Source organism: Cydia splendana, chromosome 3 (genome assembly GCF_910591565.1).
Source record: "Cydia splendana chromosome 3, ilCydSple1.2, whole genome shotgun sequence".
NCBI classification, from domain to species: domain Eukaryota; kingdom Metazoa; phylum Arthropoda; class Insecta; order Lepidoptera; family Tortricidae; genus Cydia; species Cydia splendana.
In genome coordinates this window covers 4608213-4626343 of record NC_085962.1, presented here as the reverse complement: position 1 = coordinate 4626343, position 18131 = coordinate 4608213, and the positions used below count along the sequence as shown (strand labels likewise).

At 38.7% G+C, this 18131-nt stretch overlaps 1 protein-coding gene across 1 annotated transcript; it reads left to right on the top strand.

Moving 5' to 3' along the window:
* The first annotated feature begins 1564 nt into the window (after positions 1-1564).
* Positions 1565-17926, top strand: LOC134806721 (CLIP domain-containing serine protease HP8-like). Its single transcript, XM_063780043.1, has 4 exons — positions 1565-1660; positions 16108-16295; positions 16733-16911; positions 17532-17926. The coding sequence occupies exons 1-4, from the start codon at positions 1565-1567 to the stop codon at positions 17915-17917; spliced, it is 849 nt and encodes a 282-aa protein (XP_063636113.1). The 3' UTR covers positions 17918-17926.
* Positions 17927-18131: the final 205 nt, after the last annotated feature.

Sequence of the window (18131 nt, the reverse complement as noted above, 5' to 3'; positions counted from 1 at the left end):
GGATATGGGTGAATATGGTATCGATGCATTCAGTGTAATGCCCTGAACACAAATATATGAGATGACAAGCGCGAAAGTGGTGGGGGCAGTTGCTGTGACGTCATAAAGTCGGCAGTACAAACTTTTTTTTTCTTTTAAACATACCATGTGGGGTACCAAATGAAAGGGCTTTGTGAGTAGATCACAAATATATAACATACTGTAGCATTTTCAATACTTGGTCTAACAAATTATTAGAAAAAAATCACAATCCACAGTTGATTTTCAAGTGCTCTAAATTGAAAATGGCTGAACAGATTAGTCTAAAATACATACCATGACTGTGCATATTCTCTATATAATGATAGAAAATAATTAACCAGATATATATTTAAAAAATAAGAAAAGTAGGCACATCAAGTTAAAATAAGTACCTATAATTTTCTCTTACATTAAATTGCAACTATTATTAAAACAATCAAAAAACCCGATAGTTTACATATATTTTTGAAATGGTCTTTTCACTAGCTTTCATTTGGTACCCATATTGCTATAAGTAGTAAGGAAAAAACAACCCCCCCCTCCATTTTTTTATTAGCGGGCGTCATCCTATGTCACTACCACAATTCTGACGAATTCAACCATACCTCACATGTCTAGCCGTTTAGGCTGTAGGGCGTGCCAAATACATGGACATATAGATACCCACGCTCGTAAAACATAACACTCCTCTGATGCAGTCGGGTAAAAATACGTTTCCAGTAACAAAATAGTATAATATAGTATTTATACCCGCATCAGAAGGAGGGTTAATGTTTTTCGAGCGTGTGTATGTATACATGTCCATTTATTTGGCACGCCCTACAGCCCAAGCCGCTGGACAGTTTTTGGCATATGAGGTGTAGTTGAATTTGTCAGAATTGTGGTAAGGACACACGCGATATACATATAAACAATACACATAAATTAGAATATGAAATGAGTGAGAATTTTTTAATTCACTAAGTAGATCAAACTTCGGACCGATGTATCCAACGAGAACTTTTTTAGCAATAGATCCAGCTAGTTGAAATTAGAGATGCACCGGATATTCGGTTACTATCCGGTATCCGGCCTACCCGGCCATGATTTTACAATCCGGCCGGATACCGGATAGTGACCTACTATCCGGCCGAATACCGGATAGTAACATTGCTTGACTTCGGAGTAAACTAATTGGATTTAAGAAACAGTCTTGATCATAATCGTACTTGTTTATTATTTAAACATTGCACTGACTTGCACGCGCACTCATTTCGAACCTATTAGAAATGTGTCCGCGCGAACGTTCACTAGGAAACAGGTCAAACCTGCAGAATGCGCACCTGAAAACCGAAATGTAGATATAGTTCTATTGGCCGAATATTCGGCGGCCGAATACCGGATATACTGACCGGATCTTTTTGTTGATTCATGTTATTTGGAAACATTGTGACATTGTTAAATATCATGTAATTTTCAATAAGAAATAAATTAATCTAATACTACTACTTAATGGCGCAGCAACCCAAAAAGAGTCTTGGCCTCCGACACGAGTACACGCCAAATGTCTCGATCCTGTGCCATCTCCCGCCAGTTATCGGCATGGAGATCGCGCAAGTCCGCTTCAGAAGATCGGCCTCCGCCCTACCGGTCGTCCCAGGTATGCCCTTTTAGCGCCGCGATCCTCCTCATAATTAATCTAATCTAATCTATTCGGCCGATGGTCAGGCCGGTATCCGGTATCCGGCCAAACAACTATCCGTTGCATCTTTAGTTGAAATGACTCCTCCTTCCTCTGCCTCTGGGTTGTTTTAGCCGGTCGTCCAGAGAGGAGCCGCGAGAGCTGCGTTCTCGAGGATAGAGATGTATGTAAACATAAGTTGCGGGTTGGATGTATGTGTATGTGTATGAGTCCGACTCGCACTTGACCGGTTTTTTTTTCATGTAGTGCGTAGTTATCTGGGAAATTTATAAGGGGTAAAAAGTTTGAGAAATCCTACCCTTTAAAAGACGAAGTGGAAGACCCGCGTGAAATCGCCTTTTCATACAAACGTAGACCTCATTTTCCCCTCTGGATATTTAACATTATTGAAAATATTTTGACGCAATTTGTTGTTTATCATCCACAGCTACTATATACTCTAGCTAGCATATACTCTGCCCGTTTGTTTGATTTTTTTTTTAATTTTTATAAGACTAAGATTAATAATTTGTATTCATTAAACCGGTTTTTCGCACCAAAATTTTACATTGTATCAAAAAATCGAAAAAATCAAACGTATGGGCATAGGTTAATATACATAAAACTATGTAAAACTATTTTCCATAATGTCAATATCCAGAGAGGAAAATGGGGACTACGTTTGCATGGAGAAACAGCCGTCCCCTTTCCTCTTAAGGTGTTGTAGTGAAGGTGATTCACGCGAATTCTTATAAATAGTAAAGGGAATGACTACTTCGCAGGCGAAGTCACGGGCAGAGTCTATGCTGCTATAAAACGTCGGAATTCCTTTGTAACCGAATAACCCAGCTTGCACTAAAGCACCGTACCATTAACATGCTTTACACGGGTCGGGTTGCAGCTGTTTTTGCAACGAGGATACTGTTGCTGACGTCATATGATAATGCTCACATTTTATGTACTAGAATTTGTTTTACGTTGCCCAGTCTGCAGAAGAAGTTGCTAAGCGGGCTAGGTGTTCAAAATGATCTTCACGCGACTTTATTGTTAAGAGGATACGAAAGTTCAGATTTAAGTATTTTAGGTAAATATGTGGAGAAAACTAGGGGAGGCCTTTGCCCAGCAGTGGGACACCAAAGTATATCCGTCTCGCTAACGGAAGCGGGTCCTAAAACTAGTGCGTAAAGGACAAAGCGAAACATCCTGCGTAAAATCTCAAAAAAAACCGGGCAAGTGCGAGTCGGACTCGCGCACGAAGGGTTCCGTACCATAATGCAAAAAAAAAACAAAAAAAAAGCAAAAAAGAAAACGGTCACCCATCCAAATACTGACCACTCCCGACGTTGCTTAACTTTGGTCAAAAATCACGTTTGTTGTATGGGAGCCCCATTTAAATCTTTATTTTATTCTGTTTTTAGTATTTGTTGTTATAGCGGCAACAGAAATACATCATCTGTGAAAATTTCAACTGTCTAGCTATCACGGTTCGGGAGATACAGCCTGGTGACAGACGGACGGACGGACGGACGGACGGACGGACGGACGGACGGACGGACGGACGGACGGACGGACGGACAGCGAAGTCTTAGTAATAGGGTCCCGTTTTACCCTTTGGGTACGGAACCCTAAAAACGAGGTTTCGTACTCGACTATTTCCTCCTCCAAAACTTAACCAAATCTAACGAAATCGAAAATATCTGTGTCGGACTGTTTAGCTTTTTAGGCTATAAATGATGTCAGTCTTGAATACTATGCTTCTCTTTGCGGCCTAGTAAATTAGGCCTATTTTGCGAATATTTGAAGCGCCTTAAAAACAAATATTTACGTATATAAAAAAAATATTTACGTATATAAGATAATAATAAGAGCGTGTCAAGGTAATTTTGAACACCTAGCACGCTTAGCAACCTGCTGACTGCACATTAAGAACTATTTAGTTTACATTGTCAATACTAGGAAAGACAGGAAAGTAAGTGCAGAAATGTATAGGGCAGTATGCACTTTTGCCTCAGGCGATGCCGCTTGGCACGATTGTGCCTTGGGTCATAATTACTCACTCTCTTTTGAAATGACATACCGTAAAACGGGGTGAGTAGGTTTCGTGGGGAGAGGTGGGTTATGAATGGAGAGAGAAGGTTTGAGAGGGGGATGAGAAGGGATTTTAAGGCTACTGCTACAAAAATAATGTATTCCAATTTAAAATGGAGCTATAGCACATACGCATGATAAAAAAAAATCGATCCAACAATCTTCCAAAATCACCTTTGTATGAAAACCCCTCTCACCCCAAATACGAGGCACTACGGGGTGAGGTGGGTTTTCCTCTTTATCGTCAAAGTTATGAAATGGAACTACCCAAAATAAAATAAAATAAAAACTAAAATACAAACGTCCGGAACACATATTATATACACCATTTAGTTTTCATATGTAAAAATAAAATGTTATCGAGGTTTGAATTTCAGTTTTGACCCTACTCACCCCATTTTACGGTAGTCCCCGGCCAAACTATACATTAATTATTATTATACTTTATTTTGTTCTTTTCTGTCCACATTGATGTTAATGTTTGTTAGAAGTATCTCCTTCTTATGACTATAGCAGCCATACTCTAAGTGTGTTCCGCGGAACCCTATGGTTCTGCGACACCCCTGCAGGGGTTCCGCAAGAATTTAGAACACTATGCTTTAGTCGCCTCGAAAAATTTTACTATGCAAAAAACACACTTCTAAAAACTATTGTTTTATTGTAGGGTTCCATCAAGTATTTCGCTTTCCAAAAGGGTTCCGTCAAAAAAAAAAAAGATTGAGAACCGCTGGACTATAGGGACACTATAGGAACACATTATGACTATATAGGATGGTTAATAAATTTTATGAATAAGGTTTGTCTGGTATATTGGGTTACTAAAATGACAAGCATTAAAAATAAATTTAAAAGTGGAAAAATTACTGTCTTCCCAAGTAGCACAGATAGCTCTATAACTACTCACTTTTAGTTCTATCTAACGCTCTGTGCGTATTAAGACACTTATAAGAGCACACTCGTAGTCCTACAGCTGTATAATAGATCTCAGTGATATTTATATAGCTTAGGGCTGATTAAAAGCTGCATTACGGCTCTGAAAACTACTATTAATACGCAAAGAGTGATATAAAGGTATATTTGCTACGACCCTATACAGCTTTAAGGGTTATCAAATGCTTTAACCGTTATAAGGTCTGTTTAGTGGATAAAATTACGCCATGTGCTGTATAAGGAGGTAATTGTAAACTTTTATTACGTTGACTTATTAAGGGAACACAAGTGAACTATTATGAAGCTAATAGACGTATAATGGAACACATGTGGCACATAATACAGCTTGTCGCTTAACATGTTTACCGCTAAGCAGCTTTTATTACACTGACTTTTAAGGGAGCACGAGTGAACTAATATGAAGCCAATAGACGTATAATGGAACACATGTGGCACATAATACAGCTTATCGCTGAACGTGTTTACCGCTAAGCAGCTTTTATTACGCTGACTTTTTAAGGAAGCACGAATGAACTATTATGAAGCCAATAGACGTATAATGGAACACACTTGGCACATAATACAGCTTATCGCTGAACATGTTTACCGCTAAGCAGCTTTTATTACGCTGACTTTTAAGGGAGCACGAGTGAACTAATATGAAGCCAATAGACGTATAAATGGAACACATGGGGCGCATGATACAGCTTATAGCTGAACATGTTTACCGCTAAGCAGCTTTTATTATTCTGACTTTTTGAGGAAGCACGAATGAACTATTATGAAGCCAATAGACGTATAATGGAACACATGGGGCGCATAATACAGCTTATCGCTGAACATGTTTACCGCTAAAGCAGCTTTTATTTCGCTGACTTATTTATAAGGGAGAACGAGTGAACTATTATGAAACCAATAGACGTATAATCGAACACATGTGGCGCATAATACGGCTTAGCGCTGAACATGTTTACCGCTAAGCAGCCTATTATACTGCCATTGGGACTGTCTGCATAGCGGCTGTTAAAACGTTCACAAGATGCCTTATAACTGTTTAGAGGTTCACTAGTGTATCGAAATAACGACTTGGACTTTATAGTGGTTCACTTAAGTATCTTTATCAGATATATAACAGTCGTATGCTGCATATAAGAATTTTAACGGTTCACGTTGCTTTTTAACATTGACCACCATTTTATTGTATATAACCTATAAAATTGAAATTGCTTTTCCAACTTTTAAGGGTAACAATAAGGTTTTGTGCCTGAGTTCTTAACCTAAATCATTAGTTTAGTACTTCCTGTAACGTATTATTAACTTTTTATCTCATAATTCTGTCCAAACCACTGAAATAGTTTTTACACATAGCTTATTTATATCATTAATTTAAATAAATACTGATTATTTTCGTGGCGCACTGAAATTTTCTTAGATAATGTATATATATAATGTCAATAAACTTGCATTCCCAAACATCTTTCTCGCATTAATATATAAAACATAACATTTAACTAAACACTTTAATAAAATGACTTATGGTGTCGTTGCGCTTAACGTTTTTGCTTCAATATAAATATGTTCACCTCTGAGTTCGTCGTCACTATACAAAATTTAATAGCTGATTTTTAAGGCAGAGGTGTAAAAGTATGTTATTAATTATCTTTTATTCAGCCCAACGTCAATCTTTCCCGGTATTAGGGCGCACATGTGACATATTAGCTGAATAAAGGGTAACTGGTGGTCTCTTACCCAGTCAATATACACCTCTTATAACTCCTGTTACCCCTTATAATTCCGTTAAATTGCTGCTACAACGCTCTTAAGTAGCTATGTGAACTTAAGGCTGCATAATTTGTGCCCATTTAAGAGTTATAAAAGCTGAAAAGACGCTTATACAGCTCTTATGCAGCTTTTATATTCCAGCTTCAAGCGTATTCGTACCTCATTATGCGGCTGCTATACAGCTAATCTGTGCTACTTGGGTTGGGTGAGACTTGAACTCACGGCCTCTGGATCGATACTCCAGCGCACTGCCATCTGAGTTGAAGTCTCACCCAAGACAGTAATTTTTCCACTTTTAAATTTATTCTAAGCTTAATGGCATCGTTCGCAGACGTTTCTGCTTGTTAAAATTTAAAATTAGTATGGGTAGCACATCGTAACTGGTGTATTTCCAATATGACTTGGAACTCCGGTAGCCGTTTAAGAACTGTAACACTCTTACGGTAGATGTCGCTAAGGGTCCCCTTGACCCATAATATGGTGGAATGATTTGCTGGCTATGGATGAGGTCTTGGTTGCTCAGATGGCAGAGCGCTGGAGTATCGATCCAGAGGCCGTGAGTTCAAGTCTAACCCAAGACAGTAATTTTTCCACTTTTAAATTTATTCTAAGCTTAATGGCATCGTTCGCAGACGTTTCTGCTTGTTAAAATTTAAAATAAGCATTTAAAACCCGATGAAGCTACGAAAAACAATTCTTTTTTCAAGTGACGTACTTGAAAAAAAACCGGACAAGAGCGAGTCGGAGACGCCCACCGAAGGTTCCGTACAAACTAACCTTTTTTTTATTCTATTTTTATTTTAAATAAATTCATAGTTATTTTCAATTTTTTTTCTGTACCTGTAATAGTAAGACGATATACTACTTATAAGTATACGATATATTACTTGCCAACATAGTTCTAGGTCAACGGGAAGTACTCTATACATTTTGATTGCCTTGCGAGTGTCGAAATATACGTTCTTTTGCGGCATAAGCAGCCGGATCTTTTTTTACGTTAACGACTGTAGACCTATCTTATCTTATCTTATTGTTTTCGGGGGCCCTTGCGGATACACTTCGACCCATAGGGATCTTTTGTGCAATTACCCCCTGACCAAAGACTGTAGACCTAAGTAAGTATATGGTTTTAATTTCAACTCGATATCTCAACTTGTTCCCGAGATAAAGGGTCTTGACAGACAGACGGACGGACGGACAACCAAGTGATCCTATAAGGGTTACGTTTTTTCCTTTTGAGGTACGGAACCCTAATAAAAATAATTGTCTTGCCCGTCATACCTTGGTCATACCTCATTACCTACATACTTTATAATAACTAAGTACCTACCTAATGGTATCACTATATATAAAAGACATATGTAACTTCGTATAAGATGAATAAAGTCTAAGGAAAAAACGTGCCTCGGAAATCGAGAAAAAGTCATTCTCGGATAGATGGCGCACACACCTTTAGCCTATGCTCGGCTAGATGGCGTGACGACACCGTTTCATATTTAACAATTTTAACACGTAAGGTATGTTGGGGTAATACCGGACGGATTTGGGACTAATTGGGAGACCTCGCGAAATATTTTTTTTTCTCGAGCTCAGTACGTGTCAGCTTCTAGAAATATGGTGCAAATCGTTAAATAATAACCGAAGTTTAAGCCTGAATATTGGCAACCTTCAATGTTTAACGGTTTCAGTTTTATACAAGTGTAAAGATGAGACATATTTTTATTCGAGGGTAACGATGAATTTGTCATCCCGGGAGAACATCGGATGGCGAAAAAAAACCGGTTCTAATGCTCAGATAACAAGGTATCTAAAACAGTATATCCGATGTTTAACCTCCTCCAACGTATATGAATTTCAGCCACGAATAGCTGGAAACTTAAAAGTTCTCATCAAATGTTTAAAACTTTGCATTTATGCATCCGATCTTGACCCATATACGAAAATTTGGTAAATCTGTGGCTCTCAAAGTGTGATATGTCAATAGAAACAATTTCCTAAGTAATACATTCATACATATATAGCGACGTACACTGCTAATATCTCTTCCTTTTGAATTACCGTCCTCGAATAAAAATAAAGGAACGAAATAATTACGATAAAAACAGAGTTCTTGGGGGCTATTCATAAATTACGTCATTTCAATTTAGGGGGGGGGGTCTGGGCGTCGGATGACGGTAGCATGAAGTAGGAGGAAATGGGGTCATTTGGAGCATGATTTTTGGATGATTATAGGGGGGGGGGAATCAAAAATCAAGGGAATCAAGAATCAAAAATCGTCAAAAATCGATGACGTAATTTATGGACAGCCCCTTGCAGTCATAAAAAAAACAAAGTTTGACAATCACTGCTGAATTTTTAATGGGTAAAGGTCGGATTGTTGCTATCCGATCTTTACCTGCAAGGGTAAAGATCGGAAATCGGTCTACAGCAGTCCTAGGTCTGTTTTGATTGGATTAATTTAAAGATAAACCTTCAAAACGAAATTGGACATCAACTGAATCACAAAAACAACCACAGTTTTATCACAATACTCGACATAAATTACAGGGCGAAGATCGGATGGCCAGAAAAATGACCAAAATTACCTTGCTCCCTTTAAAGGCGCGTAGAACATATCCGATATCACTGAGCGGCGGAGGGACACTGGTGTCCGAAGCGCAATGAAATAGCGTCTTGCAAATTGTTGTCAAAATTAAGAAATAAAGCCTACTTTGGCGGAAATGAATTTCCTACGTTCTTCCCCCGCATCCGATATTACCCCAACATACCTTAGATATCAGTGAATGAACATGGGTCAAAATGATATAAAAATAATAAAATCATTTATCCATATATAATTTTTTTTGATAAATTTATACGTTTTCATTTTGAGTTTTAGTCGTGTGTCGATAGATGGCAGTAAATTTACTGCGACTACAAAATTTACTAAGACAGGACCCCTCTATACTATCTATTCTCTTTGCTATATATTACGTTGACCAGCCTGTGTGCTTTGATGACAAATTTTCCTCTTTTTCCGTACGACGTCACAAATGTCACCATTACTATATTACGCGTAAGTAGGTACTAATCGGCACATAGAGACTTTGTTCAGATATTTGTGAACAATTGAAGTGACTGTAACAGTAGGTACCTACCTAAAATGCTTTCAGATTTAGCGAATGCGGAAGCACGTATAGTCCGACAACAAAAATAATAGATAGTATAGAGGGGTCCTGTCATTGTAAATTTTGTAGTCACTGTAAATTTACTGCCATCTATCGACACACGACTAAAACTCCAAATGAAAACGTATAAAGTTATCAAAAAATGTATATATATGGATAAATAATTTTATTATTTTTATATCATTTTAATCCATGTTCATTCACTGATATCTATCTGTTAAAATTGTTAAATATGAAACGGTGTCGTCACGCCATCTAGCCGAGGATAGGCTAAAGGTGTGTGCGCCATCTATTCGAGAATGACTTTTACTTGAATTCCGAGGCACGTTTTTTCCTTAGACTCTATTCGTCTTATACGAAGTTACATATGTCTTTGCCGACAAGAAATTGTAGAAAATTATTGAAGGCGCTACTTCCTACATAACTGTCATATTTTTGACGTACTTAAAATGCTTAAACATGGCAACAAGACAACTCTTCGTAAGTAACTACGTTAATGAATAATTAATTAAGTACTTACCTACGTTTACTAATACTTGGGTCAGATACAACTTTACCGCAATTGTAATACCCACACGCACCCACGTCTACACTCAGCATTAAAATACAGGAAAACCAGGTGCAATTCAATAACAATATCCAATATTGGCAATATTCACTAACATAACAATAGTACCTACCCTAACAATGACAACCTTTAAATATCCAAGTATTTATCCAAGTTATTTTTCACCAAACCAGCTCGTAAAGATTCTCTTTGTATATCAAAAACTGATAAGAAAAATAATTTTATCCTCATAGTGGTATTCAACGTACAGTGACGGACAGACGGACGGCGGAGTCTTAGTAATAGGGTCCCGTTTTTACCCTTTGGGTACGGAACCCTAAAAAGAGAAAGTAAAAAAAAAAACAAAGTAAAAGAATAAAAGACATCATTTTCGTCATGTTGCCCTATAAGTTTATATTTTCGTTAGTAGTTCTGGTGTTAGTAGATGAGGGTCTGTGCTGGTCTGCTGGAGGTCTAAGTCAACTGAGGGGTCCTGACCAGAGTGGGTCCGGCGGTACCCACGACGCACCTCACAAATATATCTCGAGTAAGTTGCTTCAATGCTGTGGCCCTAGTGAAAAAGGGTATAAGTCTCGCGCAGCTTAGGTGTAAAAGGGCATAAGTGTTACGTGAAACTTACACCCTTTTACACCTGCGCTACCCGAGACTTTCAATAGGGCCACAGATTATGATTCGTATATTTCTTTAAACGGCCTCCTAGTCGGTAGTGACCCTGCCTACGAAGCTGGAGGTCCGGGTTCGAATGCCGGTATGCACGGTCCACAAATCACGCGAGGTGTTTTCGGCTACTTTTTGACGGGTGTGTACTCGTAATGATCGATATAAAAATAATTAATATATTTTCTGTAGATATAACAACATTTGATATAATTTCAGAAAATATAATAACTCATTTTGTATAATATACATTTGGTATATTATTAAAATGTTTAATATCATTTTATACAGGGTGGAAAGGCACGACGATCCTTCCCGGAAGTATTAGGTCGTTTAAGTGATACAGAGACTATTGGTAATGGTAAGAATCGTTAATTGAGTAAAAAATAAAAATTGCAAAAATACTACTTTTTAACTGTGGTGATAACCCTATAGCATGTGCACATGACGGCTAGATTAAGGATCTCCGTCGGGAAAGCTCGGGACTTTACACTTTTTTCCGATCGTTGACAGTATCGCAATGATGTATGAATGACGCATAAATGTCAAATAAATCAAATGCATGCAAAAATATTACAAACAATTTTATTACTTTCTTAGATAATTACTTTTTTCCAATATTTAATACTATCTTCTTTTCACATACGGTGTTCAAATGTACCTCCGTGTATTACAACGCCGCCGCAGCCCGTACCCGAGTATGTCGATGCACATGCGATATAGTGTATGCTCTTCGTCATTTATCCTCCGTAGAAAGCACCAATTAGCCTTTGTCTCATTTCGTCCGCAGTTTCACATTCCGTTTGGTTTGGTACACCATATCTTTTACACAGCCCCACAAATTTAAATAGCCACGAGCATCTAACATTTTTATTTGAAGAATATGACATTCAATAAGTATAGTTCAATGAAAATTTAATTTCAAACATCAGACGTCTTGTCTATTTCCTACCACGCAAGAAGGTTTGTTAGTTTGGTATTGAAGAAGTATTTATTCTTGATTTATTCTTAGTATTTCATTTTTGCAAGTTCATTTGGTGCAACTAACACAACCTACATGTAATTTTTTATTATTTTAAATAGTTTCCAATTATTCGAAAATAATTTTGTGAAACGTGTTAAGAAACTAAAACCTTTTTATCAGTCAAGGAAACCAGAGATATTTATAAGACGATTGCGTAGTTTTGAGTGGTTGTCAATGTCACCATTTGAACTGTCGTTGTAAACAATGTTGTGGTTAGTATTATTAATATTAAGGAATAACATAACTATTTCATTCAAGTATTGAACAAGTGGAACCACTAAGAAAGCGAAAATCCTGCAATGATTCTTACCCTGCTGTAAGCAGACCTAAAAATGGTTAGATGGCAACAAATTAGCATAATTTCCTGTCGAATACTGATTGTTTACAAGTAAGTTCATTGACCCTGTCACCTGTTAGGGTTAGAACAAAGTAGTTTTTTGCGTGGATGTTTAAAAGGTCATAATTTAGAAACGGTTGCCCATATTAACATAGTTTCTATGGAGAAAACTAAACTGGCTTAGGCTAAACTATCTCCCATTTCCGGAAAGGATCGTCGTGCCTTTCCACCCTGTATACTTATCTTTTGATATAACACTCATTTATTATAACGATCATGTGATATAATGCTCATTTATTATACAAGTATTATTATGCATTATTCGGTATAATATAGGTATTTTTATGACGACATATGTAAATGTTTAACGCCTGATACTTTTTTTTTACAGCAATCACGTACATACTAACAAGTATCGTGAGGTTTCCGATTTGAATCGAAAAAAAAACATCCAATGTTTAATTTAAAAATATATATATAAAATTTTCTTTGCAAATTGGGTTTTCTTTACCTAATCTAAACTTTATTCCTTTCATTTTATATAGGGGTCACAATTCCAACCTAACCTAACCTAGCTAGTATCCTGGTAGTGGTTTGTTTGTGTAATGGACGCAATCCTAACCTAACCTAACCTACTTTTCTGCTAGCGGTTCGTTTTGTGTAGGGGTCGCAGTTGTTAACCTAACCTAACCTAGAATTCTGGTAGCGGTTGGTTTTGTGTAGGGTTCGCAGTTCTTAACCTTACCTACCTAGTTATAAGTAGCAGTTCGTTATACGTAGAAAGAGTATCGTTTTTTGTAGTGTGTAATAGTAAATGTGGAATTATATATCTAATACATTATATCAACAAAGGTTATAACTATTCTACTTTAGATGAAATAACTTTATATCATAAATTCGGTATAGGAAATATGCATTATACTTCAAGAATGTTATGCTAAATGTTATTAGATCAATTAATCATTATATAAAATGATAATATATATCATATGAAAATATATTAAGTGTTGTTATATCATTTAATAATTATACTAAAAAAACGTTATTGCAACTGATATTATAATAAAAATGTTTATAGCCATCGATACGCACTCCTTTTTGACCCCCCCTCCCCCTTGGTGATATTAGGTGAGGTTTTTGGCTACCGCCCTCCCCCACATAACCTTAAATGTATTTATTTGTAATTTTTCTATCCGACCGGTCGAGGCCACGCGCTCCAAAATTTCGTAAAATAGACTCGCTATTTTGAAGTGCGGAGTGAAGATTTATGTTTAACGAAACCGAGAATAAGTATCTACTCATGTGGTAGGTATTTTTTCTTAGTTTCGTTCACTGTAGAAAAATACACGTGAGGTCTCCTTATACCCCCCCTCCCCCAACGTGATCTGTCGTGATTTTTTCGTGACCCCCACCCCCCTACCGAATCTCGCGTGACTTGTGCAGAAGGGGCATAGCGGGATATTTATTGGTGTGTTTAAATCTATCACAGATAATTGTTCCTGAGTTATGGACAGTTTAAGAGACTACATTATTTTAGGGGGCCAACCCACCGGCGTAGGTCTGTACCCCTGGGTGGTGCACCTCAACGTAGCCGGCATTAGACGTGTGCGCCGATTAAAAAACGATCGGCGGTGGCGTTTGCCGAAAAATCGGCGGCGGCGGCGTGTTTTCGGCGTGAAATCGGCGTGACCTTGACTTTCAGGTTTCTAAAGAAAAATCATTAATCTGTCGTTTTTCTTGAAAATTTTGATTAATCCAGGTTTCTGGTAAGTGAACAACGTAATCTACGTATAGTTTTGAATAGGTTTTGAGTAAAATAGGGTTTGTAAATGAATATAGGAATTATAGGATAGGTATAATTACTTGATTTTCCTAGTAACTGGCTTGTATTAAGGGGTTACCTGGTCCCAAAGACTGTCGATCCGATCTGTATCTCTCTGTAACTCCCTTTTGTCATACTGTCCATGGCTTATCTTCAAATATCCTAGACATAGTGGACTGCTTCTCTTTAATGGTTTTCTTGTCGTACAAGCACCAGCCTCAGTGAGAATTATCTTCTTCTTTCTCGTTTTCTCATTGCTGACCACATGTAATTTGTGTCAAATTCGTGCGGTCATAAGCCGTGTAGACTGCCGCCAGCATCGACCATCTCACACATGCTCCACTCTGAGCACGTTTGCCATTCATTGGGCCTAAATTCATAATATGTTTCGCCACATCATGCGTTGGAAATCGCATAATATGTCCGAAGAAAGATCTTGTGGAAACCAGAGTGGCGATATTAAGCTATTTTAGAATTAAGGGGTTTGTTCTTCTAGCTGTCCTAGGTATAAGCAGCAGTCTTCGCCAACACTACATCTCTAAAGCGCCAACCTTTGCACGTCATCTTTTTGAGGCTCAGCGTTTCGGCACCATACTGCAATATAGGAAAGACGAGAACTCGTGCCATCAAGATATACAAACTTGCTCGCTTTTTCGTAATCTCCGAGTGCGTATTTCTTGTTGTTATTCCCGTAAGCCAGTCGAAAATAGTACAAGCAAGGTCACGGGCGTAGCCAGGGGGGGGGGGGGGGGTTTGTTGGTTCAAACCCCCCCCGAAAAGTTCAGAATATTAACATTCATAGAATTAAAATAAGAACAGGCGTGCGGCATATTTCATTGATTACTAACAATTACCTATAGTATACGATGGTTTGGATTTTGGATTTCTCCGCCATCGTCGAATTATCGGATCGCATCAATTATTTTCTAAGATATGATAAAGGTGACATTCGGGTGGTGACTGCAGCAGCATTATTCTGTTGCAATGTTACTGCTGCAGCACTGTCAATTTTCGTGATAAAATGATGTGTCTGATTTCCATACTAAAAGTAAAAATGTTAAACTGTCTATCAAATTGCGTTTTTTATATCGATAAATTTTCGCGCTCGCTTCACTCTCGTTTTCAATTACTTTCTAAGATATGACAAAGGTGACATTCGGGTGGCGACTGCAGCAGCATTACTCTGTTGCTACGTTACTGCACTGTCAATTTTCGTGATAAAATGATGTGACTGATTTCCATACTAAAAGTAAAAATGTACAACTGTCTATCAAATTGAATTTTGAATTGATGAAGAAGACCACGGTGAGTGGCGCTCTAGCCAGGCAGGCCGCTTCGCTTTCGCTCGCGTGCGTATACCTTACTGTATCGTCCGATATACACCTACTCTGTCGTTAAAATCACGTGTAAAATTATAATAAGGGCGAAAAAAACTATTGATTTTGGAGTGTAGTTTTATTTAGTGGTACCTAAAATATTTTATCTGGTCTACTGTCCTCTAGCATATCCATCTGTCAACCATGTCACCATCTGTATCCATGTGTCTGTTATGTACTTTTAGTCGTTTTATTTTCTTGACACCCCCCCCCCCCCCCGATCCTAAAACCTGGCTACGCCCGTGAGCAAGGTTGATGATCGCAACGCAACATTAGCTAGTTAGTTTTCCTTTTCTGTTGCTCCTTGAGGTTCCATGGTACATGAGCCCTGTGTTTTATTTTATTTGCCTAGTTAATTGCAATGTACGCATTTTCATGACATAGCATTCTTACTTCGTATGTAAGGTAAAGGCATAAATATTAATAGTTGAATGTGAATACACAATTTACAGGAAAAAATCCTACTTCATATAATGACGTCATCTTTCTTGACGCTGAACACTAAGGATTACTCAGTTACTTTAATTGGTGTGTCAAATAGTTTGTGTAACTGGCTATTCTGTTTCATTTAATAAATAATTAATATATATTTGTGAACTGTAACATATACATATAATACACAAAAATCCAAATATCCAAATATCAAGTTAAAATAGCTGATTAACAACACTCAAGGTCACGCCGATTTCACGCCGATCATTTATCGGCGGCGGCGGCGTGGCAAAAAAGCCCGGCGGCGGCGGCGCGCCGGCGCGGCGCACACGTCTAGCCGGCATAGCGTGTGGAGGGTCCCTTATCAGCTACCGGCATGTACTCACCGCGGCGCATTGCGTGGTTTTACAGCACGCGTATAGATATGAGGAGTAAGTCATTTCATCCTTATAAGTTTTCTGTAAGTACTATTTTCGACTTAAAATAAACGAGAGTAAAACCCGTTTTAAAATCTTCTTTTTTGTTGTATCGCCCTTGACAGAGCGGTCGTGGTCACGTCGCGTTGAGGCGTCCGCATCGATAGTAGAGGCGGACACAGCTCTTCGCACGATCTCCCGCTATCTCTTCCTGTTGGCAGACTGTCTGGCACAGTCAGATATGCGGTTTCCCACTGCGGATTTTATTTGGTCAGTCCAGCGCATAGCTGATTTGCCGCGCGATCTGGTTCCCTCCACTCTTCCTTGTACGATTAGTCGCTCTATGGAGTCGTTATCTCGCCTTGAGACATTTTAATATAGGTTATTAAAGCTTTAGCTTTAGAAATTTTACTTAGTTCCATTCGTTAACGTTAAATGTTTTATTTCAACAGTGTGAAAGTCTTCTTAGCTGAATACGACACTCGCACACCGACGGACTGCGTCGGCACCCTGTGCGTCCACACCGCGGTGATGCAGCCTGAGAGGATCGTCTACCACAACCAGTACCAACCGCAAGTGTTCCACAACGATATCGCCATGTTGACGCTCAGAGGAGACGCTCCTAACACTGGTATACTTTCACTTATAATGTACATAAGTACCTCTGCGTCAGTGACCGGTGCGTCCACACCGTGGTGATGCAGCCTGAGAGGATCATCTACCACCGCACCAGCACCAACCGCAAGTGTTCCACAACGACCTCGCCATGTTGACGCTCAGAGGAGACGCTCCTAACACTGGTATACTTTCACTTATAACGTACATAAGTACCTCTGCGTCGGTGACCGGTGCGTCCACACCGCGGTGATGCAGCCTGAGAGAATCGTCTGCCACAACTAGTACCAAACGTAAGTGTTCCACAACGACCTCGCTATGTTGGCGCTCAGAGGAGACGCTCCTAACACTGGTAATTATACCTACTCCTCTGCGAGTCTGCGTGCGTCGGCGCCCTATGCGTCCACACACCGTGGTGATGCAATTTGTATGTGTTTAGTGCTACTATTGTATATCTTTCTAGTTGTAGATTATATTTGACATAAGAAAACATAAAAACTAAATTTCATCTAATACAAAAAGTTCCACTCCGTCACATTTTTTGGGGACGAAAACAACAAAAAAAATGTTGACCCAAATATTAAATCGTGCCAAAACTTGTTTGACATTCCCATGAATTTCCCTATTTTCTTACAGACTACATCCGCCCTATTCTCCTGCCGACTTTCAACATCAACGAACCCAAATACGAAGGGATCCCTCTCACCATAACTGGCTGGGGTCAAACCGAACACAGCCAATCATCGCCCATCAAACTCCGCGCACAAGTCCAACTAGTATCCCCTAATACTTATAGTAAACACGCACAGGTGACACCTGGAGTTCTCTGTGCATCAAGCAAGAACGGCCAAGACATGTGCTTCGGCGACTCTGGTGGACCGATCATGTTAGCACATGACGGCAACTATTATCTTACAGGAATAGTCAGTCACAGGATTTCACCTTGTGGTTCATCTGTGCCGTCTATGTATACTAATGTGTATTCTTATTTAGATTGGATACAGTATTATATGAGGAATTGAAGGACGATGTACCTGGGGACCTAAAGGGCGTCCGCTAGCACGCACGCCAGTTCCACTGTAGGTAAAATCTGTGGTAAAATCCGTCGTACACGTCCGCGCCTGTTCTGCCGTCAGTTATTAAAACACAGTCTTCTGTGAACAAAATGTACTAAGAAGACTGCTGTTTAGTATCCCATGGCAGAGTTTTTTACTTTCGATTGGCGTTTGCCGACAA

Coding starts and splice junctions, on each gene's coding strand:
- LOC134806721 (XM_063780043.1), top strand. CDS start 1,565: ATGTCTCGATCCTGTGCCATCTCCCGCCAGTTATCGGCATGGAGATCG. Junction 16,296..16,732: donor CACGCGTATAGATATGAGGA/GTAAGTCATTTC, acceptor TTATTTCAACAG/TGTGAAAGTCTTCTTAGCTG. Junction 16,912..17,531: donor AGGAGACGCTCCTAACACTG/GTATACTTTCAC, acceptor ATTTTCTTACAG/ACTACATCCGCCCTATTCTC.